The sequence below is a fragment of the Bombina bombina genome, chromosome 2 (assembly GCF_027579735.1).
Source record: "Bombina bombina isolate aBomBom1 chromosome 2, aBomBom1.pri, whole genome shotgun sequence".
Taxonomy (NCBI): domain Eukaryota; kingdom Metazoa; phylum Chordata; class Amphibia; order Anura; family Bombinatoridae; genus Bombina; species Bombina bombina.
This window is the reverse complement of record NC_069500.1, coordinates 590247785-590272285: the sequence shown is the minus strand read 5'-3', so window position 1 is coordinate 590272285 and position 24501 is coordinate 590247785. Positions and strand designations below refer to the sequence as shown.

General features: G+C 37.4%; 1 protein-coding gene across 1 annotated transcript in view; it reads left to right on the top strand.

Annotated features, from left to right (window-relative positions):
- The window catches only part of RORB (RAR related orphan receptor B), a 157607-nt gene that overhangs the window by 50214 nt on the left and 82892 nt on the right, over positions 1–24501 (top strand). Inside the window, exon 4 of the mRNA XM_053699973.1 lies at positions 13283–13424. Within this exon, the coding sequence (XP_053555948.1) occupies positions 13283–13424 (142 nt within the window). The remainder of the gene's footprint in view (positions 1–13282; positions 13425–24501) is intronic.

The following is a 24501-nucleotide window of genomic DNA, read 5'->3' as shown; positions in this document are numbered from 1 at the left end:
CCCTGCAAGCTCTCTACAAGCTACCTAATTAACCCCTTCACTGCTGGGCATAATTCACGTGTTGTGCGCAGTGGCATTTTGCGGCCTTCTAATTACCAAAAAGCAACACCAAAGCCATATATGTCTGCTATTTCTGAACAAAGGGGATCCCAGAGAAGCATTTACAACCATTTGTGCCATAATTGCACAAGCTGTTTGTAAATAATTTCAGTGAGAAACCTAAAGTTTGTGAAAAAGGGAACTTTTTTTTTTTATTTGATCGCATTTGGCGGTGAAATGGTGGCATGAAATATACCAAAATGGGCCTAGATCAATACTTTGGGTTGTCTACTACACTACACTAAAGCTAAAATTAACCCTACAAGCTCCATACAAGCTCCCTAATTAACCCCTGCACTGCTGGGCATAATACACGTGTGGTGCGCAGCGGCATTTTGCGGCCTTCTAATTACCAAAAAGCAATGCCAAAGCCATATATGTCTGCTATTTATGAACAAAGGGGATCCCAGAGAAGATTTTTCAACCATTTATGCCATAATTGCACAAGCTGTTTGTAAATAACTTCAGTGAGAAACCAAAAGATTGTGAAAAAATTTGTGAAAAAGTGAACGTTTTTTTGTATTTGATCGCATTTGGCGGTGAAATGGTGGCATGAAATATACCAAAATGGGCCTAGATCAATACTTTGGGATGTCTACTAAAAAAATTATATACATGTCAATTGATATTCAGGGATTCCTGAAAGATATCAGTGTCCCAATGTAACTAGCGCTAATTTTGAAAAAAAATGGTTTGGAAATAGCAAAGTGCTACTTATATTTATGGCCCTATAACTTACAAAAAAAGCAAAGAACAAGTAAACATTCGGTATTTCTAAACTCTGGACAAAATTTAGAAACTATTTAGCATAGGTGTTTTTTGGTGGTTGTAGATGTGCAACAGATTTTGGGGGTCAAAGTTAGAAAAAGTGTGTTTTTTTCCATTTTTTTCCACATATTTTATAATTTTTTTATAGTAAATTATAAGATATGATGAAAATAATGGTATCTTTAGAAAGTCCATTTAATGACGAAAAAAACGGTATATAATATGTGGGGGTACAGTAAATGAGTAAGAGGAAAATTACAGCTAAACGCAAACACCGCAGAAATGTAAAAATAGCCTTGGTCCCAAACGGACAGAAAATGGAAAAGTGCTGTGGTCATTAAGGGGTTAAAGTAAATTAATTTTCTTTTTCATTGCTTATATTTGTCTAGATAGTCTTCATGACAATCATTTACCACCCTCAGTTGTCTATATAGAATGCATATGATAATATGTATTTTTAAATATTTCTTATCTGATAATTTTGTCACTGAATTTGAAACATTTCATTTGAGTCAAATGTCAAGAATACTGTCATATTCAACAAATTCCATTATATGCTTTGAATATCATATTAAAAGTATCAATAATACTGCTACCATTTAAATCCAGACAAGCTGAATATCCATATTCATACAAATGTGATGGAAAGTAAGAAGAATGATAGCTGATACAGTATTAGTGATTGTTTCTAAATTTCCGATTTTCTTTTAAGGTTTTGAAAAACTCATCTATTTCTAGTGATCATTAAAAAAAACCAAATTCCTGTAAAAATAATAAATCTCCAATTGTGAAGAACGACTGCAATTCACTATCTCTCTTGTTTATATTTTTAATTATTTATATCAAACAAGATATATTCATATTTTTATTATGATTCTTAGAACTCTCACATATAAAATTAAATGTAAACAAGTAGCATCAAAGTTTGCAGTTTGACAAATAAATATTCTTGACATTAGTATATTAGAATGTGGATCCAATTTGTGCAAAAGTCATAGTCATTACAATATTCAAAGGAACAAAATGATTCTGCTAGAAAGGTTAAATGCTTTGATGTCAATGTTATACATTTATAGATACATAACTCTATACAAAAGTACATTTGCTATGCATCAAACCATCACACACCCATCCATTCAACATATTCATCAAACTTTCATCTCCGTTATAATCCTAATTTTTATTTTCTTAAACCTGTTTTGATCTGGGACTTTAATTTTCTTCTTCCTACGTGAATTTTTTTATTTATTTTATTTCTTGATTCTCACTGGTCAGTTTAGTTGTACATTTAAGTATATTGTTGCCAACCTCTGTTGAAGTAAAGTAAACTGATGGAGTGAGGCTTGTGAGAAGAAGATTTGGTGTCACTAGTAATTTAACTTATGATACCAAATGTGATGAGATCGGTGATATCATGAATGGTGTTAAAGTCCCAAATGTCCTGTGTATTTATTTATTACTATCAAAATGTATGGATTTACTGAGATTTGTGCAAGAATGTAAAGTTGTCTAAAAACTATTTTTTTTATTTGTCTTTAAACCTTAAAATAAAAGGTGATACACTGTAATTTGTGATTATGTTAAAAAAGTTATTATTCATCTCTGTCTCTGCTTTATCAAAGCAATATTTACCTAAGATGACAACATTTCTTGTATTAAATATCTTTGTTTATTGAAAATGTAAACACTTATGTCTGAAATTGTGTGTTTTGTCATTATTTTAAAATAAGCTTCAAAATGCACATTTAAATTAATTTATAAATCCTTAGCATATGTGTTGATAATTTTTAACTGTAGGACAGAACACATGCAGACTAAGTTAAGCTCCACTTTACGAAAATGGTGCTTTATGCTTTATATCTTTATTAATTTCAGACTATTACATGTAGCAGCCACATTAAAAATGTATTTTCCCAGAAGTGCTTTTATCTTAAAATGTATCCAAAAGGATTTTACAGTCACAATGTTAAGAATCTTGCTGTTGCTATAGCAACAAGAACAAAGTTCTAAAATCACATCCACACACCAAGTGAGCTTCAGCCCTGAAGGAGGAAGTAAGCCTCTAAATAATATATCTGCCTGGAGATCTACCAGATCCAGTTGCAAGTAAGCTTAACTTTAAAAAGTGAAGGCCAATAAATTAATTTAATCAAAAAGAAATGTCAAAGACTTTTGGAACCTTATCATTGAAAGATAAAATTAGAAACAGCCAATGACTGCCAAAGTGCTATAAAGGGAGGCTAATTACAACTCTACATTCACTCAAACAAATGTATTAAACCTAGAAAGTACATACCAGTCTCCTACACTTCCAGTTTTAGACAATGATCCATCAGTCTCTTAGAATTCAAAGATATATGTAGAATGTTTTTTTTTTTCAAGGTCCTAAGTAGGGTAAGGAGGGTCTTTGATTCATATCAGGAATCATTTGAGGGTGTGAGGTATTGTGGTATTCAGGAGAGCTCCAGGATGGTTTAGCAGGTCCCTAAATTGCAAATATTTAGATTAGCACTAGCTCCTCATTACTAGGGTGACTCTTACTTAGTCTGGCCATCACCTTACTTGGTCTGGGCATCACTTGTGTCTATTGCATACTGAAGAAATGGCCTAGTTACAAAGGGTCTTCATGCACCCACTGGTTAACAAAGAAATTAAAATATTAAAGGGGCTGTCTAGTCAAAAATAAACTTTCATGATTTGTCCAATTTACTTTGTTCTCTTGGTATTCTTTGTTGAAAGCTTAATCTAGGGAGGCTCATATGCTAATTACTAAGCTCTTGAATGCTGCCTCTTATCTCAGTGAATTCTACAGATTTTTTTTTTTTACAGCTAAACATCGCTAGTTCACGTGTGTCATATAGGTAGTTATTTATGAGTCAGCACTGATTTGCTAAAATGCACAACTGCCAAAAGAACTGAGATAAAGGGGCAGTCTGCAGAGGCTTAGATACAAGGAAATAACAGAGGTAAAAAGTGTATTAATATAACAGTGTTGATTATGCAAAACTGGTCAATGGGTAATAAAGGGATTATCTATCTTTTTAAATGATAACAATTCTGGAGTAGATTGTCCCTTTAAGGTTATACAGGACATTTTAAGGTCATCTACAATTTTAAGTTCATGTAATTTTTTTCCTTATTATTATTCTTTCTTGTTCTGTTTTTTGAAAGTGTTTGAAGAGATGTTTTGGGATTTTTTTTATATGTTACTGAGGGTATGCTACTGTAATATAATATTCATTAAAGTGTCCGACAGTAGAACATTACAAAAGAGTTAAAGGGACATGAAACCCTTTTTTTTCTTTTGAGATCCACATAAAGCATACAAATGTAAACAACTTTTCAACTTACTTCTGTTCCTTATATGCCTTCATTCCCTTAGTACCCTTTGCTAAAAAGCATACCTATTTAGGCTCAGGAGCTAAGAGCTAGCTGCTGAATGGTAGCTGCACATATATACTTCTTGTTATTGGCTTACCAATGTGCTCAGCTATCTCCCAGTTGTACATTATTGTTCTTGCAAGAAAAGATACTAAGAGAATGAAGCAAAATGGATAAGTAAATTGTAAAGTTGTTTAATTATGTATGTACTATCTGAATTATTAACCCCTTAACGACCGAGGACGTGCAGGGTAAGTCCTAAAAAAAAAGGCAGTTAACGCCTGAGGACGATCCTGCTCGCTTCCAGCTGCTTTCCGGTTATTGCAGTGATGCCTCGATATCGAGGCATCCTGCAATAACCATTTTTAGCCATCCGATGCAGAGAGAGCCACTCTGTGGCCCTCTCTGCACCGGACATTAACGGCTAAGTTCGTTGGTGGGTGGGAGCCGGTGTGGGAGGCGGGTGGCGGCCATCGATGGCCTTTGTGATGCAGAGGGGGGCGGGATCGTGGGCGGGGACGACCGGGGGCGAGCACGGATGCGCGCACGTGCACGGGGAGGCCGGGCGGGCGCGTGCACGGGGAGGGAGCGGGTGGGAACCACTACGCTACAGAATTTTTTTTGTTAGAAGTGGGGATAAAGGGGGGAATTTTATTTGATTTGATGATCGGTTTGGCTGGTGGGATATTTGTCTGTGGGGGGAAGCTACACTACAGAAAAAAATAAAAACAAAGTAATAAAAAACATTTTTATTTGCAAACTGGGTACTGGCAGACAGCTGCCAGTACCCAAGATGGCCCCCAATAAGGCAGAGGGGGAGGGTTAGTGAGCTATTTTGGGGGAATCAGGGAGGTTGGGGGCTAAGGGGGGATCCTACATAGCAGCATATGTAAATATGCTATTAAAAAAAAAAATATTTGAAGATACCTTTTTATTTTAGTACTGGCAGACTTTCTGCCAGTACTTAAGATGGCGGGGACAATTGTGGGGTGGGGGAGGGAAGAGAGCTGTTTGGGAGGGATCAGGGGGTGGAATGTGTCAGGTGGGAGGCTGATCTCTACACTAAAGCTAAAATTAACCCTGCAAGCTCCCTACAAACTACCTAATTAACCCCTTCATTGCTGGCCATAATACACGTGTGATGCGCAGCAGCATTTAGCGGCCTTCTAATTACCAAAAAGCAACGCAAAAGCCATATATGTCTGCTATTTCTGAACAAAGGGGATCCCAGAGAAGCATTTAAAACCATTTGTGCCATAATTGCACAAGCTGTTTGTAAATAATTTTAGTGAGAAACCAAAAGTTTGAAAAAGTGAACAATTTTTTTTTATTTGATCGCTTTTGGCGGTGAAATGGTGGCATGAAATATACCAAAATGGGCCTAGATCAATACTTGGGGTTGTCTACTACACTACACTAGAGCTAAAATTAACCATAGAAGCTCCCTACATGCTCCTTAATTAACCCATTCACTGCTGGGCATAATACACGTGTGGTGCACAGTGGCATTTAGCAGCCTTCTAATTACCAAAAAGCAAAGCCAAAGCCATATATGTCTGCTATTTATGAACAAAGCGGATCCCAGAGAAGCATTTACAACCATTTATACCATAATTTCATGAGTTGTTTGTAAATAATTTCAGTGATAAACCTAAAGTTTATGAAAAAATTTGTGAAAAACTGAACTTTTTTTTTTTTATTTGATCGCATTTGGCGGTGAAATGGTGGCATGAAATATACCAAAATGGACCTAGATCAATACTTTGGGATGTCTTCTAAAAATGGATATTCAGAGATTCCTGAAAGATATTAGTGTCCCAATGTAACTAGTGCTAATTTTATTCCAAGTTGTTTTTTATTGGTATATTTCAAGAATACAAAATCCGTTCAGAGATACAGATCACAAATGACAATAACAAAATAAAACAGTCAAAATATCAAGTTAGAGTAACATTTTCTGAAAACATGAAAATTAGAAGTTAAGATAACCAAAGCATAGACAAGTAGAAAACAACTGTCTACCATGCCATATCATAGTTTCAAACCAGTATTACACAACAGGTCTGAAAAATGTACCGTTAATCATTGAAAATTCTCTATCTGAGTGGGTGAGTATGTGAAGGTAAGTGGAAACTCCGTAGTGGGTGAGTGACTAAAGAGAGCTTTCTGAAGCTATATATTGTGTCCACATATTTTGTGCATTAATATAATGATCCCTAGTGTCCAATCTAAAAGCTTTATATTCCTCTAGTTCTATAAGATCGCTAACTTTATTTCTCCACATTGTGATATTAGGGGGGGGCTTGGGATTTCCAGTTCTTTGCAATAAGTGCTTTAGCACTATTTGTGAATATGCGAAGCAAAATGATATGGGACTTGGAGGGGAGTTTGATGTGTTTATTTAGAAGAAATACTAAGGGGTCAAAGGGGAGTATGAGTTGGAAAATTTTCTCAATTTCACCAAGAAGAGTTCTCCAAAACCAAGTGATGCTGTTGCACCACCACCACATGTGGCCCATTCCACTCCCCGAGTGCCCGCAGCGCCAGCATCTATTCCCGGTTGTAGGGTATAGTTTATATAGTCGTCTAGGTGTAAGATACCAGTTATGAAGGATTTTATAATTCATCTCTAGAAGGGCTGCCGATGAAGAGGATGACATAGTGTTTATAAATATAGATGATGCTACTTGGGGAAGAATTATAACTCCTAACTCCCTTTCCCATGATTCGATCGCACCAGGTAAGTACCCAGGAGGAGGTTGGGTTAAAATAGAATAAATTTTAGATAAGGTATGTCTTAGAGGGGTAGGTGATGTTATCAACGTCTCCAGTCTAGTCATAGGTCTGAGCATGTTATTACTGGATTTATGAGTTGTAATATAATTGTGAAGTCTTCTATAGTTGAACCAGTTGTTGGCCCAAGTGAAGTTCCGCTCCTGGAGTGTGGTGTGTGGGAGTAAGTGTTCATTCTCTGAGAGGTGGTGTATCGCAATGTCGGAGTGATGGTGTGGGTCGGAGGGGACAGTCCCCAAGTCAGCCAGAGAAAACTCAATATTATGTGTCAGGGAAGTGAGTGGGGAGGGGTTGGATGAAAGGTAAGGGTTAATTTTGTTCGTTTTCCCCCACTGTAATAAGGTCTCTTTAGTTATTGGATTGTCTATGTTGTGGATTATGTTTTCAAATCGGGGGGGACCAGCATACAGAACGGAGATTCAGGTCTTTATATGGATATTCTTCCAGGTGAACCCAACGTTTTTGAGATCCATGTATCCTCCAATCGAGGATCCTTTGGATATAGATGGCAGATCTATATAATTCTAAATTGGGGACTCCTAGGCCACCATGTAATCGGGGGGATATCATTATCTTATTATTAATTCTAGAGTGTCTGCCTCCCCAAATAAAGGAGTTGAACAGTCTTTGCATATTCGTGAGGTATCGTGGTGGGAGAGGGATCGGGAGAGCTTGCAGTACATAAAGGAGTCTGGGGAAAGCCGTCATTTTTATCGAGTTGATTCTACCCATCCATGATAGGTGTCTAGAGTGCCATGAGGAGAGTTCACGTTCTAAGGATGTCTTAAGGGGGATATAATTATAGCGAAATGTTGAATCTAAGTCTGCAGTGAGATTAATGCCTAAGTATCTCAATGATGTTTTGCACCGTCGGAAGGGACATGTGAGTTCGATTTGTTGGGCAAGGGTGTCTGGTAGTGAAATCCCTATATACTCAGACTTAGACTGGTTAATGGTAAAGTTGGTTAGTTCATGAAACAGTGACAATTCATCTAGGAGTATGGGTATTGACTTATCTGGAGATGTGAGGGAAAACAGCACGTCGTCTGCGAAGAGGGATAATTTATAAGTTTCACCCCCAACTGATATACCCTTAATGTTTGGGTTTTGTCTGACTCTAGCAGCAAAAGTCTCCAAGAGACATATAAATAGTAAAGGGGACAAGGGGCACCCCTGCCTAGTGCCGTTAGTTATTGGGAAGGGACGGGACAGGATGCCATTCAGGGAGATTCGAGCACTGGGGTTGTTATATAAAGCAAAAATTCTATGGAGCATAAGTTCGCCGAGTCCCATGGATTTCAATGTGGCCCTAAGGAAGGACCATCGAACTCGGTCAAAGGCCTTCTCCGCATCGGTTGACAACCAGACTGCGGGAAGGCCCTGTCTTTTGGAATGGATAAGTAGGTGGAGATTTCGGACTGTGTTGTCCTTAGCCTCCCTGAGTGGGACGAAGCCAACTTGGTCTTGGTGGATGAGCTGGGGGAGGTATTGGTTTAGTCTAATAGCTAACATTTTAGCGAATATTTTTATATCTGCGTTCAGCAGAGAGATAGGCCTATAGTTAGGGATATGATCTAGGGGCTTATTTGGTTTCGGTATTATTGAAATATGAGCTTGGAGGGATTGAGGGTGGAAGAAATTGTCATTATCAATGTCAGAGAAATGTGATAGGAGGTGGGGACCAAGGATGTCTATAAATTTAGAGTAATATGAGTGACCAAAGCCATCTGGGCCTGGGGCTTTGCCAGGCGGGAAGGAGAGGATAGCTTTCCGGAGTTCCTTTAAGGTGAAGGGGGATTCGAGGTTTAGTTTTTGGTCTTCTGTCAAGGAGGGGAGATTAAGTGAGGTAAGGTAGTTGGTTATGTCTGAGGGTGAAGGTGGGGTATTTTTCCTGTCTAGATTATATAGGTCCTCGTAATAGGATTTGAAATTATCTGCTATGTCGGAAGAGGTGGACCAAGTTTTGCCTTTATTATCTTTTATAGTCATAATATATCCCTTAGAGGATTTATTTCGTAATAAACGTGCCAGAAGCTTGCCCTGTCTATTTCCCCCTTCGTAAAATCGTCTCCTAAGGAAGAGAGCTCTACGTTTGGCCTCCAGGCCTAAAAGGAGGGCCAACTGCCTCTGTTTATGAGTGATATGTTCGAGTAGCGAATGGGCCTTTGGGTGTCTCTTATGAGTGTCTTGGAGTTTGTCTAGTTCTTCTAATAAATTACTGAGTGTCAATGAGTTTTGTTTGGTTATTCTCGCTTTGAGCGCGATTAATTCTCCCCTAATAACGCACTTATGTGCTTCCCAAATTTGAAGGGGGGTGACATCAGGTGTGACATTTAACTGAAAATAGGATTCAATTTTCTCTTGGATGTGAAGTTTGGAAATTGGGTCGGTCAGTAGTGTTTCGTCAAGTCTCCAAGTGCGTTCTGGTCTCTGTGAAGTGGGCCAAGTTAAAGAGCAACTAACCATTGCGTGATCTGACCAGGTTATGGGGAGGATATTAGAGGATTGGACTAAGGCTAAGCTAGTGACGTCAATAATGAAGTAATCAATGCGGGAATAAGTTTGATGGGGATGGGAGAAGAACGTATAGTCTTTAACGTTTGGGTGGTGAATTCGCCAGGCATCATGGACATTTAATTTTGAAATATGGGATTTAATTAATTTTAACGTCTTTTGGGGTATGGATGACGTTCCAGAGGAGCAGTCTAAATCCGGGTTTAAAGCTAAATTAAAATCTCCTCCTACAATCAGACAACCCCTAGACATTTCAGAAATTATGTTAGTGGTTCTAAGAAAGAACGGGGCATCTCCAGAGTTAGGGGCATATACGTTAGCAATGGTTATGACTTTATTGAATAGTCGGCCAGTAATCACTATTAGTCTTCCTTCTTTATCTCTAATAATATTAGTGAGATGGAAGGGAATCTGTTTACGTATTAGAATTCCTACACCGTTGTGTTTTGTAGAATGTGATGAGAGAAAGACTTGGCCGAATTTCCTAAGGGACTGCATGGGTTCTCTGCCTTTCTTAAAATGGGTCTCTTGGAGGAGGATAATGTCGCTTTTAAGTCTATGATAATCTCTCAAGACTTGGGATCTCTTCTGGGGGATATTTAGCCCTTTAACATTATGGGACAGTAAATTGATAGTCCTAGGTTGTACAGTCATATCTTATATATTCAAGGGTGACTATAGTTAAATAGGATGCTGGGACACCCGGGGAGCAGCATAGGGTGATTATAGCTAAATGTTGTAGAGAGTAAATGTGTGTATTAGTGCGGGAGGTGAGTAGTACCCTGTGTATTATCTGTGAGAACAATTGCTGAATAGAAACAGAGAATTCTTGGAAATAAACATACTGATATATAAATGAACAGTACAAAAAAACAATTGTATGCAAAATTCGACTGGTATTAGGTGTATATAGACATTCAGAAACAGTTATGACATTTCTAGTAAAAACGGATTGCTTAAATGTGAGCATGTGAAAAAACAAGCATAAATAGAAACTTAAAATTTTATGGTAACAAATGGTGGTCGTGAAGTTCTGACATGACACCATTCAAGGGGGTGGAATGATGTCGGGGAACTTCTATGGCATTCGTAAGGTATATGACCGGGAAATATCATTCATAATAAAAGTGTAGATGAACCCAACTGAACAGTTAAACACATTAAACTAGGGTGAAATAAAACAAGAGTTCGAAATGATCATACGATACCCTGGGAGCTTCAAGGCTGATGTCGGTTCACAGGAGCTTAAGATCAAAATAGCAACTGCGTTAATCACAGTAATAGTCTGTAAGCCTAATGTCCTATAAGGAAGGGAGGTGAGGTAGCGCTGCTAGAGGTGTCAGGTATCTTCGTCTGGTGTAGAGAGGCCGGTCTTGCGCCTCTTGGGGGCCACCCTAGACCAAGGAATTCTTTGCTCTCTTGAAGATCCTTCCTCCGGGTGATTCCTCAGGAGTGGAGGGTCTATGACTGTCTCTGGTGGCAGCTCAAATGAGAGGTTAAGTTTTTTTGATATGTGGTCTAGGTCCGGAAAGCTTTTATATATCACTTGCCCTCCGTTGTGCGAGATTATAAGGCTAAATGGAAAGCCCCAGCGATATCGTATGTTGTTTTCTTGTAGAACCTTAGTTATAAAACGGACCTCTCTCCTACGCTGGATTGTTTGAGGGCAGAGATCTTGGAATATCTGCAAATTGTGGTTGTGAAATTGGATTACTCTTCTGGTCCTGGCTGATTGCCACATCTCTTCTTTTACAGTGTATTTCAGAAATTTGAGAACAACATCTCTTGGGGGAGCAGGAGGTCTGCTGGGAGGTCTAAGGGCCCTATGTATTCTTTCAATGTCTTCTGGCAGAAGATTGGGAGATTGAGGGAGAAGGAACTGAAAGAGTTCTGTGACATATGCTCTAAGTTGTTCTTGTGAGACCTCCTCTGGGATCCCACGTATTCGCAGATTGTTCCTCCGGCCTCGATTTTCGAGGTCTTCTATTTTATCAGATAGGCTTTGAAGCATTGAGTCATGTATAGACAGTTGGTTAGAGTTTGTACTGACCATGTTGTTAAGGTGGTCTTGGCCGTCCTCCAAAAATTCCATTCTAGAGCCTAGTTCGTTAAGGTCTTTCTTTAAATCTTTAATCTCATCTTTGATGAACTTTTTTAGTGATTCAATGTCTGATTTAGATGGGAGGCCAGCAATCTGCGATTGTATAGACTGTAAAGGGTCCTGTGTAGAAGCAGGAGCCGGGATGGTGGGTGCTGGTTCTTGAGAGTGCATAGTTTCTGGAACTGTTGGTTCGTGTGGATGAAAAAATGAAGAAACTGATGGCCCCAACTGTTTGTTTTGCTTGTCTGACTTATTGCCTTTTCTGCTGGTCATGTTATGGTTGAGGGTGGCCGTATTGTTAGGCAATGCGGTGAGAGGGATCGTAACCCGAGGAATGATCTAACTATGCGTACAATTGTGGTGGGAAGCAGTTGTTTGAGGCCTAAAATCGGGTCCGTAGGCCCGAGTTCCCCTAAACATACGTCACAGGTTAGTCTATTGCCAGATTAGGCCCCAGTGAGTGCTCCGGTAAGTGCTTTTGAATTCAGAGGTAGTATCTCCGTGTGCTGTATGTGAGAGCCTAGAAGCTAGGCGTTGTGTATGCCAGAATAATACCTGTCTTCTCACGTGTCGGCCCGGCTGGGTCTGATACCGCCGTGTAGCTCGTAACTCAACTCCCTTTACTGGTCACATGCGGGAGTAGAAGTGTAGTCGCCCACGATGAGGGATTAAGGGAGATGGTTATCTCTGTGTAGTGAGGCGGCGGGTTCGTGTCCTGTTATTTTCAGTGCTTCTTATATTATGTGCGGCAAGATGGCGGCCGCGACCTTTGCTCCGGCAATCTTCTATATTGAAATTAAGTCCATAATGCCCAGATTTAGTTACAGATCTCAGGCCAGCTATTTAGAGGGTCATAGTATAGACGGTCAAAGCCATATTAGATTATAAAATGCTCATTTGTATGCCATAAAAGGCCCGACAGCTCCGGAGCTTAGTTACACTGCTTCCATGCTCCAGCACGGCGCAGCTCCGCCCCCGTAACTAGTGCTAATTTTGAAAAAAAATGGTTTGGAAATATCAAAGTGCTACTTGTATTTATTGCCCTAAAACTTGCAAAAAAAGCAAAGAACATGTAAACATTGGGTATTTCTAAACTCAGGACAAAATTTAGAAACTATTTAGCATGGGTGTTTTTTGGTGGTTGTAGATGTGCAACAGATTTTGGGGGACAAAGTTAGAAAAAGTGTGTTTTTTCCCATTTTTTTCATCATATTTTGTATTTTTTTATAGCAAATTATAAGATATGATGAAAATAATGGTAGGTTTTGAAAGTCCATTTAATGGCAAAAAAAAAAACGGTATATAATATATGTGGGTACAGTAAATGAGTAAGAGTAAAATTACAGCTAAACACAAACACAGCAAAAATGTAAAAATAGCCTTGGTCCCAAACGGACAGAAAATGGAAAAGTGCTGTGGTCATTAAGAGGTTAAAGAAACATTGACTTTTATGTCCCTTTAAGCGAGCCACTATAAATCATTATAATTCATATAATAATGAGGATCCTTTATATAATTGCATATACTCAGATATTTATAAATACATTTCCAAAAGAAATAATTCAAACTGCTAATTGTTGTATATATTGTTGCTTATTTATATTGACATAATTGTTCTCTTTTCAGGGATTCTTCAGAAGAAGTCAACAAAACAATGCCTCCTATTCCTGCCCACGGCAGAGGAACTGTTTAATTGACAGAACTAATCGAAACCGTTGCCAACATTGCAGACTGCAGAAGTGTCTTGCCCTAGGAATGTCTAGAGATGGTAAGTCTATGTCCTTTTAAAACTGAATCACTTTGAAACTAAAACCCAGGAGAGGGAAACAAAGAAGAAGTAAAATTTTCAACAAAGTAAGATATACTCTTCCCGTAATACAGAAAATTGGTGTTATCAAGTATGAAAAGGATGAACAAATCTATGTCAAAAGATGGCTCATAAAATATATTTCCTGAACTTCATAAAGTCTGACTTCTCATACTGTCTGTGCTATCCACATTACGATAAAAATCATGCAATTCTGTTTCAGTGAACAATACCTTTATATTAGAAAAACATTTAAAGGGACAGAAAACCCCCATATTTTCTCTCATGATTTGGGTAGAACATACAATTTAAAAAAACTTTCCAATTTACGTCTATTATCAAATTTGATTCATTCTCTTGGTATCCTTTGCTGAAATAACAGCATTTTACTACTAACAGCTAGATGAACACATCTACTTAGCCAATCACAAGAGACAAATGTGTGCAGTCAACAATCAGCAGCTAGCTCCCACTAGTGTAGGATATTTGGGTATTCTTTTTCAACAATGGATACCAAGAGAACGAAACACATTTGAATATAGAAGTGAATTTAAAATTGTCTTAAAATGACATGCTCTATCTGAATCATGCAAGTTTAATTCTGCCTTTCCTATCCCTTTAAAAGATTTTATTCAGTGATGTGATGGAAATTATTTTTGCAAAATATTTGTACTTTCAATAATGTTTAATATTTTGCACTTAACTAATTATACTGTTTGTTAAATATTTACACATGTAACAAAAGCAAGGTTTTGATCATCAGGCCCTTAGAGAGAACAACTGAAAATCAACATCATTGTATTTGTCATGCTTATCCCCAACGGGCTGCTGTTGATAATTGTTTACATAACTTTTCTTTAGATAATACAAACATGCTAATACTTTCAGTATAGATGGCGATTTTAAGGGGCAAAGTCATCTATTTTCAATTGACAAAATAAAAGTAAAGAAACTCTTTCACCTAGATTACAAGTTTTGTGTTAGAGGCTGTGCGGTGCTAACGAGCAGTTTATGCTCACCACTCACTTACAGACAGCGCTGGTATTACGGGTTTTTACAAACCAGACAAGAAGTGAGCATTGAGCAAAATTTTACTCATTACCGCACTCCAATACCAGCACTGCTTACGTTAGTGGTGAGCTGGTGTAACGTGCTTGTGCTCGATTTCCCCATAGGAGAACCGGCTGAATAAAAGTCTAACACCTGCAAAAAAGCAGCGTAAAACTCCTTAACGCAGCCCCATTGATTCCTATGGGGAAATACATTTTATGTCTACACCTAACACCCTATCATGAACCCCGAGTCTAAACACCCCTAATCTTACACTTATTAACCCCTGATCTGCCACCCCTGACATCGCAGACACCTAAATTATAATTATTAACCCCCTAATCTGCTGCTTCAGACACCGCCGCCACCTACATTATACTAATGAACCCCTAATCTGCTGCCCCCAACATCGCCGACACCTACATTATATTTATTAACCCCTAATCTGCTGCCCCAATGTTGCCGCAACCTACCTACACTTTTTAACCCCTAATCTGCCGCCCCCAGCGTCACCGCCACTATAATAAACATATTAACCCCTAAACCGCCGCACTCCCGTCTCGCAAACATTAGTTAAATATTATTAACCCCTAATCTGCCGCCCCTAACATCGCCAACACCTACCTACATTTATTAACCACTAATCTGCCGCCCCCAACGTCGCCGCCACTATATTAAAGTTATTAACCCCTAAACCTAAATCTAACCCTAAACCTAACACCCCCTAACTTAAATATAATTACAATAAATATCAATAAAAATTAATATTATTACCTAAATTATTACTATTTAAAACTAAATACTTACCTATAAAATAAACCCTAAGCTAGCTACAATATAACTAATAGTTACATTGTAGCTAGTTTAGGGTTTATTTTTATTTTACAGGCAAGTTTGTATTTATTTTAACTAGGTACAATAGTTATTAAATAGTTATTAACTATTTAATAAATATCTAGATAAAATAAATAAATAAAAAAGTACCTGTAAAATAATACCTAACCTAAGTTACAATTACACCTAACACTACACTATAATTAAATGAATTCCCTAAATTAAATACAATTAAATTAATTATCTAAAGTACAAAAAAACAAACACTAAATTACAGAAAATAATAAACAAATTACAAGATTTACTAATTACACCTAATCTAATCCCCCTAACAAAATAAAAAGCCCCCCCAAAATAAAAAAGCCCTACCCTACACTAAATTATAAATAGCCCTTAAATGGGCCTTTTGCAGGGAATTGCCCCAAAGTAATCAGCTCTTTTACCTGTAAAAAAAAATTACAAATCCCCCCAACATTAAAACCCACCACCCACACAACCAACCCTACTCTAAAACCCACCCAATACCCCGTTAAAAAAACCTTACACTAACCCTTTGAAGATCACCTTACCGGGAGAAGTCTTCATCCAACCGGGCCGAAGTCCTCAACGAAGCTGGGAGAAGTCTTCATCCAAGCCAGGCGAAGTGGTCCTCCAGACGGGCAGAAGTCTTCATCCAGACAGCATCTTCTATCTTCATCCATCCAGCGCGGAGCGAGTCCATCTTCAAGACATCCAACGCGGAGCATCCTCTTCATCCGACGGCTCTTCTGGAATGAAGGTTCCTTTAAATGACGTCATCCAAGATGGCGTCCCTTCAATTCCGATTGGCTGATTGAATCCTATCAGCCAATCGGAATTAAGGTAGAAAAAATAATTTTGGCTGATGCAATCAGCCGATAGGTTTGAGCTCGCATTCTATTGGCTGATTGGAACAGCCAATAGAATGCCAGCTCAATCCTATTGGCTGATTGCATAAGCCAATAGGATTGAACTTCAATCAGCCAATAGGATTTTTTCTACCTTAATTCCGATTGGCTGATAGAATTATATTTTTGTACCTTAGCTAATTTTATTAAATTGTATTTAATTTAGGTAAGTCATTTAATTATAGTGTAGTTTTAGGTGCTATTGTAACTTAGGTTAGGTTTTATTTTGCAGGTACTTTTGTATTTATTTTAGCTAGGTAGTTATTAAATAGTTAATAACTATTTAATAACTATTCTACCTAGTTAAAATAAGTACAAACTTGCCTGTAAAATAAAAATAAACCCTAAGCTAGCTACAATGTAACTATTAGTTAGGGTTTATTTTATAGGTATTTAGTTTTAAATGGGAATAATTTAGTTAATTATAGTAATTTTTATTTAGATTTATTTAAATTATATTTGTTAGGGAGGTTAGGGTTAGACTTAGATTTAGGGGTTAATAACTTTAGTATAGTGACGGCGGCGTTGGGGCCGGCAGATTAGGGGTTAATAATATTTAACTAATGTTTGCGAGGCGGAAGTGCGGTGGTTTAGGGGTTAATATATTTATTATAGTGGCGGCGATGTCCGGTTCGGCAGATTAGGGGTTAAATTATTTTTTTTTAGTGTTTGCGATGTGGGAGGTTCTCGGTAGCAGTCTTGACAGGAGAGGGTCTACCTCTCACTTTTTGGCAGACTCGTAATACCGGCGCTCTGCAAGTCCCATTGAAAAAAAGAGTATACACAATTTACGTAAGTGGATTTGCGGTATTTCCAAGTTTGGCCAAAAAAGTGAGCAGTGAGCCTGTACCTTCAAGACTCATAATACCAGCGGGCATTAAAAAGCAGCTTTAGGACCTCTTAACGCTGCTTTTTTAACCTAACGCTCAACTCGTAATCTAGCCGTTAGTTAGCAATATAATGCAGTCCTGCAGGTATATTTGATTACTGTGTAAATTTTATAGTAAAAGTAAACTGTCCCTTTAAGGACCCGATTTTCTTAAGCGCTCTGGTCTGGCGAGATTCTCTAAGAGGTCTTGTCAAAATTGCAAGGTCCCTCAAAGTATTTTATCAAGGCTATTTTTATCTTGAGAGCTGTTTATGTTTCTTTGCAGTGTTCTAAATGTGAAAGACAGACACATATATTATATATAATGCTAAAAAATGGTTTATATGATTTTTCTCCATGCTGGACAGTTTTTGACAATGAAGGAGAATAAATAAGTGTTTGAATGATTATAATATAATAATAAGAGAATTTTACAATTACTAATAATTAGAATATGAAAACATATACAGGTAAGGTAAGGGAAATTGAATATAGGACAAGGCCAAAAAACAAATACGGTTTGAGAAAAGAAAATACATTTACAAGATGACTCAACTAATATTTATCTCACGTCATGTTCTGTAACGATAGAAAATACAAACATTTTTTCAAACCAACACAGGACACATGGTGTGTTTGAGATAAAACTAGTCAATATTTTGTACAGTTTATTTTATGTGATCTTTATTTACTTTCAACGTTGAAAAGGAAAATTCACATACATTCAAATGCATTTGAAAAAAAAGTATAAATGCAAATGTATGTAAATCTGTTCCTTTCTATTTAACTAAAAGCAAACATTTAACTGTTCAACATAGACCCTAAGGAAGGCATTAGATGTTGGGTTGCGACTATTGTAATGTCTGGTCTATTTATTGCATCAGATAACAGTCAGCATTTGGCAGCTTTACAATGAATGAGTTTAACAGACTCTTTAGAGAACTGTACTCTCTTCTACTCTTTGTTGTTCTGAAACATTCTCTGTTCAGGCCAAAGAATTAGCAGAACAATTAGTCTCCTCACCACAGACAAAACTGTCTCTAAATGTTCTATGGCTGAAGCTTTTTAAACAATTTGTAGCACGGCATCAGTGGGGTACACAAAACTACACAACATAAACTAAATAGAAATTGACTTCATATTCATTTGTCATATTAATAGATCTACTGTAAAATATACCTTGTTTCTATTTATGCAGAATCTGATAGGCTGAACGTTGACTGTATTGTATCCTCACTCAGGTTGCCAATGTCAAGACCACCAGTGAAAAAACAACTAACACCATATATTGTGCAACTACATTATATACCCAATAGAACCCCTCCCACCAATTTTTAAGGAGCATCTCCCCCACAATCCACAGTCAATAACTTAATTATCAAACCGTAACACATATAATTAGTACCCAAGTTAATAAGTACCAACCTCACATGTAGGACATTCAAGTAAACAATTTTGTATTTTGAGAATTTCAGTGGGACTCGGAGTAATGTGTTAAACTGAATTTATTTCACTCTCTTCACTGTCTCTTTAAAAGATTATAAAAGCAAATTTGAAATATAGAACAATGCATTTCAGATTCACTTAGAAGCATTTTGAGCTTAACCTTCTGAGAGATGATATTACAGGGTTTATCTTCTTATGTACGATAATATTTGAATATACTGTATGTCAGTGAGCCTCATGCAAACACATCCAACACTAGCACATTCTTCAAGTGCATGAGACTGTATATACTTTGAATGCATGTGACCTACTGACATACACTAAGAGAGCTTCATTCATAAAAAAAATCCAAAAATTGTGATAACTTTTCTCAGAAACACTTTTAAATGTAACCAAATTGTAAAATGACTCTAAGTTGTGTCTTTCAAAATCTTTTTTTACATCCTACATATTGATAATGAACAGTCTATATGAGCATGCTGTTTCAGAAGATTTATTTTTGTCTCCACTCTCCTATTGCTATACGTAGAAATAATAATCAAATAATCATGAAAATCAATTGTAAACTATACACAATAATACCTTTTTTATCATGAGATAACTAATACCCGAAAACCATGAGTTAATACTTAAACATAATGTTAATGTGCAATCCTGTAACAGAACTTTTGATAGATAGAAGAAAGTGTGAAAAGCTTATCAAAATAACTGTCCTCATGTTCAATTTTCTTTCTCTTTAACTGCCATCCAATGTCATATATCAAGGTCACTGTGCCATGAGGCATGTCAAAAGGCAGGCATAAACCATATGACTGGATTAATAGGTGACATTCCAAAGTTCACTGCATATGATGTTATTTAAACACCTTAAAGTTAATTTCCTACACTACATTTTGTACAGTATACTATTACACTATATCAACCTGTCCAAATGGCTGACCTTGATATTTGAACACATGCAGAAGTTAACTGCCAACTATGGGCATTTTACATAAGTGCTTCCTCATAACACATATGAATTAGGTAATCCCTGATAAAAGCAGTATTGAATTATTAGACCTAAAGATTCATATAAAATATGCAACACTACTACATACATTCAGACTACAGAAAGTCTTGAGAGAATTAACAAACATTTACTGAGTACAAATGGCCAATGATTAATGGAAATGTTAGCACATACATTTAGATTTATTGTGCAAAAGGTGTTAAGGTGGTCAGGTGGCAAAGTCTAACTAGTGGAGGAAGCATGAAACCACTTATTACATACACTGCCCTATTTTATACAAACAGTGTCCCTCTCTAGAAGGATATAAACTGTGTGTTATAAAACATTTCTGTTCTGTTCTATTTTACAAACATCCTGTAGAGATGTTGCTATCTTTATTTAAAAAGCAGGAATTTAAAGCTTAGAAGCCAGCCCATTTTAGGCTCAGCACCCTCGACGGGGCTTGCTTATTGGTGGCTACATTTAGTAAACCAATAAGCAAGCATAACCCAGGTTCTCAACCAAAAATGGGCTGGCTCTTAAGCTTTACATTCCTGCTTTTTAAATAAAGATAGCAAAAGAATGAAGAAAAACTGATAATAGGAGTGCATTAGAAAGTTGCTTAAAATTGTAAGCTCTAAAAAATTGAGTTTAGTGTTCCTTTAATTAAGTCACTTTATGGTAAATATTTATGGTAAAAAGAAACTGTACAAACAAAAGCTGTAAAGCTAGAAAACATCTTTAATAAAATAGACACAAACTATTATATCCACTTAAATTGTCCTTTAATAAGTATATGCATGCTTTATTTTTAAAGAATAAAATTGTCCTCCATTGGGTTTATCTCTGTGCCAGCTGGGCTGTAGAAGTAGATGTACATAAATAAAGCTTATTCTTATATTTGCACAGATAAGAGAAGTACACTATTTATGGGGGCCCATCACACCTCAAGCTCTGCAAATCTCTTGGCTGTTACAGAGCTCATGGTACATAATAATCAAACCCCTCTAGTAAATAAAATAAAAAAAATTCAAGAAAGTTGAAAAAATCTATATACCATTCTGAACTGATATCAAATGACAGATAGATAGATAGACAGACAGACAGACAGACAGACAGACAGACAGACAGACAGACAGACAGACAGACAGATAGATAGATAGATAGATAGATAGATTCATTATCTTACACAACACAAAACAAAATACACAGTAAAAATTGCTATGACTTTTATACCATTAAAGTATTAAAATGTTTTGGGGGCGTGTCTGGGCGGCAGCCATGATCGGTCGCAATATCTGTGGCTGCTAGTGTGATCTGCCTAATCCACCAATTATTGCAGAAGTTCTGCAACATCTACCAAAGTCAACTTCATATTTGAATAATACAGGTTCTATCAGACAAAATGGAGGAGATCGCTTCCCCATGTGACACACAAGAAGTAATCGGCCCTCTCCCTGAGATGCAGCAATGGTCCTTGCTTCAAAAAATTTCTCCGAAATTCGCCCAGCCGCAAAATCAGGTACATTACTCTTACCTACCCCTGACCCTACCCGGCCCCAGAGGCACAATAGCTGGAGAGCTGTCTTCCATCCTTGAAATCAGGAGCCGTGTGAAAACACAAAGATCACTTACACCCAATCTAGGGGATAGACACCCAAGTGTTACAATCTGGAGCTCCATATTCCAACGAGAGTTCCTCAGTCTCTGCGACTCGGAAGAGGATAAATAGAACCTAAGCAATGGGACATATACCTATTTTATATGGTTTGGGCTAGTAAGTCACTTCTGCATAATGTTAAGTGGGCCTAGCAACATCCTTGGAAGTATGAGCCCTTAGAGACTAATAAGCCCCCATACTTTGGAGGACTCTCGGTAAAAATTATAAAAATTATAAAATGCTCTCCCTTGGGGGGCAGAGCCTATGCTTGGAGTGGCTGGATGTGTCTGTATGAAGCTCCTGATTACATTTCATTAATCTGGGTCTTTTTGGCTACAAAACTAGGAGAATTAACCTACTATGATTTTTATATTGGGAAGCTACAACTTCAGAAGCAGATGATTGACACCCTGACTTATATTCTCCAAGTGCGCCACACAGGATTTCTGCTTGTAAGGCCATTATTGACTTGTGAATAGAGAATTGCGTGGCAAGGGCTGCCGCACAACCCCCCCCCCCCCCAGGATTCTGGGGTAAGTGGTACGCAGATACCAGCACTGGTACTAACCTTCAATGTTTCATAACGGTACAGATATACTGCAATCTGTATACCTACTAGCCATGGGGGAACTTTATTATACTATTCAAGCACTCCTAAAAGACTTTGAGCGCAAATTCTGTGAGAAGTTGGATGACTTGCTTCTATCACTACACTCTGGAGATATACAGACAGATAGCCCCTCATCGAAATGTGTGACCAATGAAGCGACCACAAGGTCTAAATGCAAAGTACACAAGAGATTAGGGTGAGTGCTGCACAAGAGCAGATGCCAATTCTCAGCTTACCCTCTGCGTCCCCAGGGAGAGGGGCCATTGAGGTGGTGCCCTTGCACGGCTGTGCTGTTGTCTTTGATCCGGGAAATGTGGCCGATTCCCGGGAGCAGGACATGGATTGTCTAGACATGGCGCAGGAGGGCTGCACAGAGAGCGCGATACAGATAGTAGCCACGCATTTTCTATAGCTGCCATGACTCAATGGACACCACATCTCATCAGACCGTATCACTAAACTCGGAGCCGAGCGTTCCTTGCAGCTTGTCAGATGGCCTGCAACAGAGGGAACTTCAACTTCAGAAGCCTAATATGAAGTCAGTTCCACAGCCTCATAAATCCTACGGAGTATTATCCTTGCAAAAAGCCTGCACCCAAAGCGCTGAATGCCTGACACCTCCAATCTAATTATCAGAGTTTGTACTGACTTCAGGAAGGGTGTTGGATAGGTGTTTGATATATTTCCTCATCTACTCCCCAGACTTATTCCAGCAACCTGGGAACCGGTAGACTTTTTACTAGGCTAATAATTGTTCCAAACTAGGGTGACATTAATGAGGGTTTCTAACCGGATGATATAGTCAGTAATATTATACCTCTAACCTATATTGATTGTAAGGTTGCCTATTGTTGAAGTATATATTATCATATAATATGTGTTTGTGGGTAATAATCCCCTCTTAGTTTGTATAAGGGAATGATTGTCTATTGGGGTAAATATTTAGTTCTACTTACAGAATCAAGCTATTTGGTGCTTAATTATATAAAGTATTCCTATACTATATTAAGCTACACCCCTTAACTGGCCAGAGGTATCTTTTAACCCCTTTATAACTCATTATTTTAGTTATTAGGCACTCATTTACCCTAGGTCTCCAGTCACTACTGCTATATTATATTAATAACCATTTATGGTGGGTAGATACTTTGACTTTTATTATATTATTCTCCTCATAAGGTTTGCTATACAGCAGGTATCTCCATTGATCTAAGTCCCTTCCCTGGGCAATGGAGGGATATGTAATATAACATATATATGCTTAAGGTTGATCACTATATGACCTTTACTAGGTATAATAATCTTATGAGGTGACCAGAATGTGTGTGACTTGAAAGTTACGGTGCAACTTATTGAAGATTTGTTAAAAAGAATCCATTGATATTTGTTATATTTACTTATGTCCTATTCACAGCAGGAGGTGCAAGGTTCAATTGAACCATGGAGTGTTAAATAGCTAATATCATATTAAAGAAATGCCTCATTTTATATATTAGCAGAGGCTAGATATTATACTACAGTATTCTATACAGAGTTAAACACATAATCCCCATGTGGCTAGTAGTGTTTTCATATCAAGCAAGCTCTGAGAGATGGCATAAACTAAATATAACGATTCTGTCATTTTTTTTTATATATAATAGTAAATACTAGTACTTTGCTTTGTAAGGGTTATTTTGATAATCCTATATGCTATTTGATGCTATGAACAAACAAATGTTACATATACACTTTCAGACACGTTTGATCAAACTATCTTAAGAGTCCTCATATCTAAGTTTTCAAAGTTTTCACATGATAGTTACTATTTGTGTTTGATTGATTCACATTTAAGGTTCCTTTCTGTACCATACTACGCTATCTTATATCAAGACTATACATTAGACCCAATTATAGTCTTGAGGGCCCAGAGTGGCCCTATAGGCTCTATTTTTACTGTTATTCCAAGACGTAGCTTATATTTACTAGTGTTATCACATCAGAGCTAGCTGCTAATTATAAATAAAAGATGGTTCATCTAGTGGGACCCAAAAGTGGTCTCTTTCTGTGCAGTGTATCTACTATAACTTTCCTATATTTTGGTTAAAGACCTCAGGTGTCAGTAAGTAGGTATATAGTTCAGTCTGGCAAAGAATGTCCCCACTTCTATTACTATTTATAGTATATGTTATATATGTCATAGTTATCTTTAATATGCAGTTCCACATAAGTTCCTTATATTAAAATAACCCTCCTGATATATCTCGTACCAGTTGGGATGGAGGTTTATGGGAGCCTCATTCTTTTTTTATGGAGGTGGAAAACAGAGGATTAACTTGAGTTGTGTGTGTTCTTTTTTGTTCTTTTAAATATTATACAGGTATTGTTTAGACTGAGGAGTACATTATTGTGTTTCCTTTTATTTACATTATCTATTGGTATCTTTATTCATGTACTTACCTTATTATATGTTAGTCCAATGCTTTGGAACATACTGTACGTGTATTTTTTGATATTTCATAACAAAACTCCTGTATGTTTATTTTTGATCCTCAAAAAAATATTATACTGTAAAAAAATGCTCCTTTACAGTAATCTGCTCCCATAATTTGCCTTTCTCTCATCACCTTAGAGACATGAGGGGTTTGTGATATTCAAATGTTTTGGGGTCAAGAAG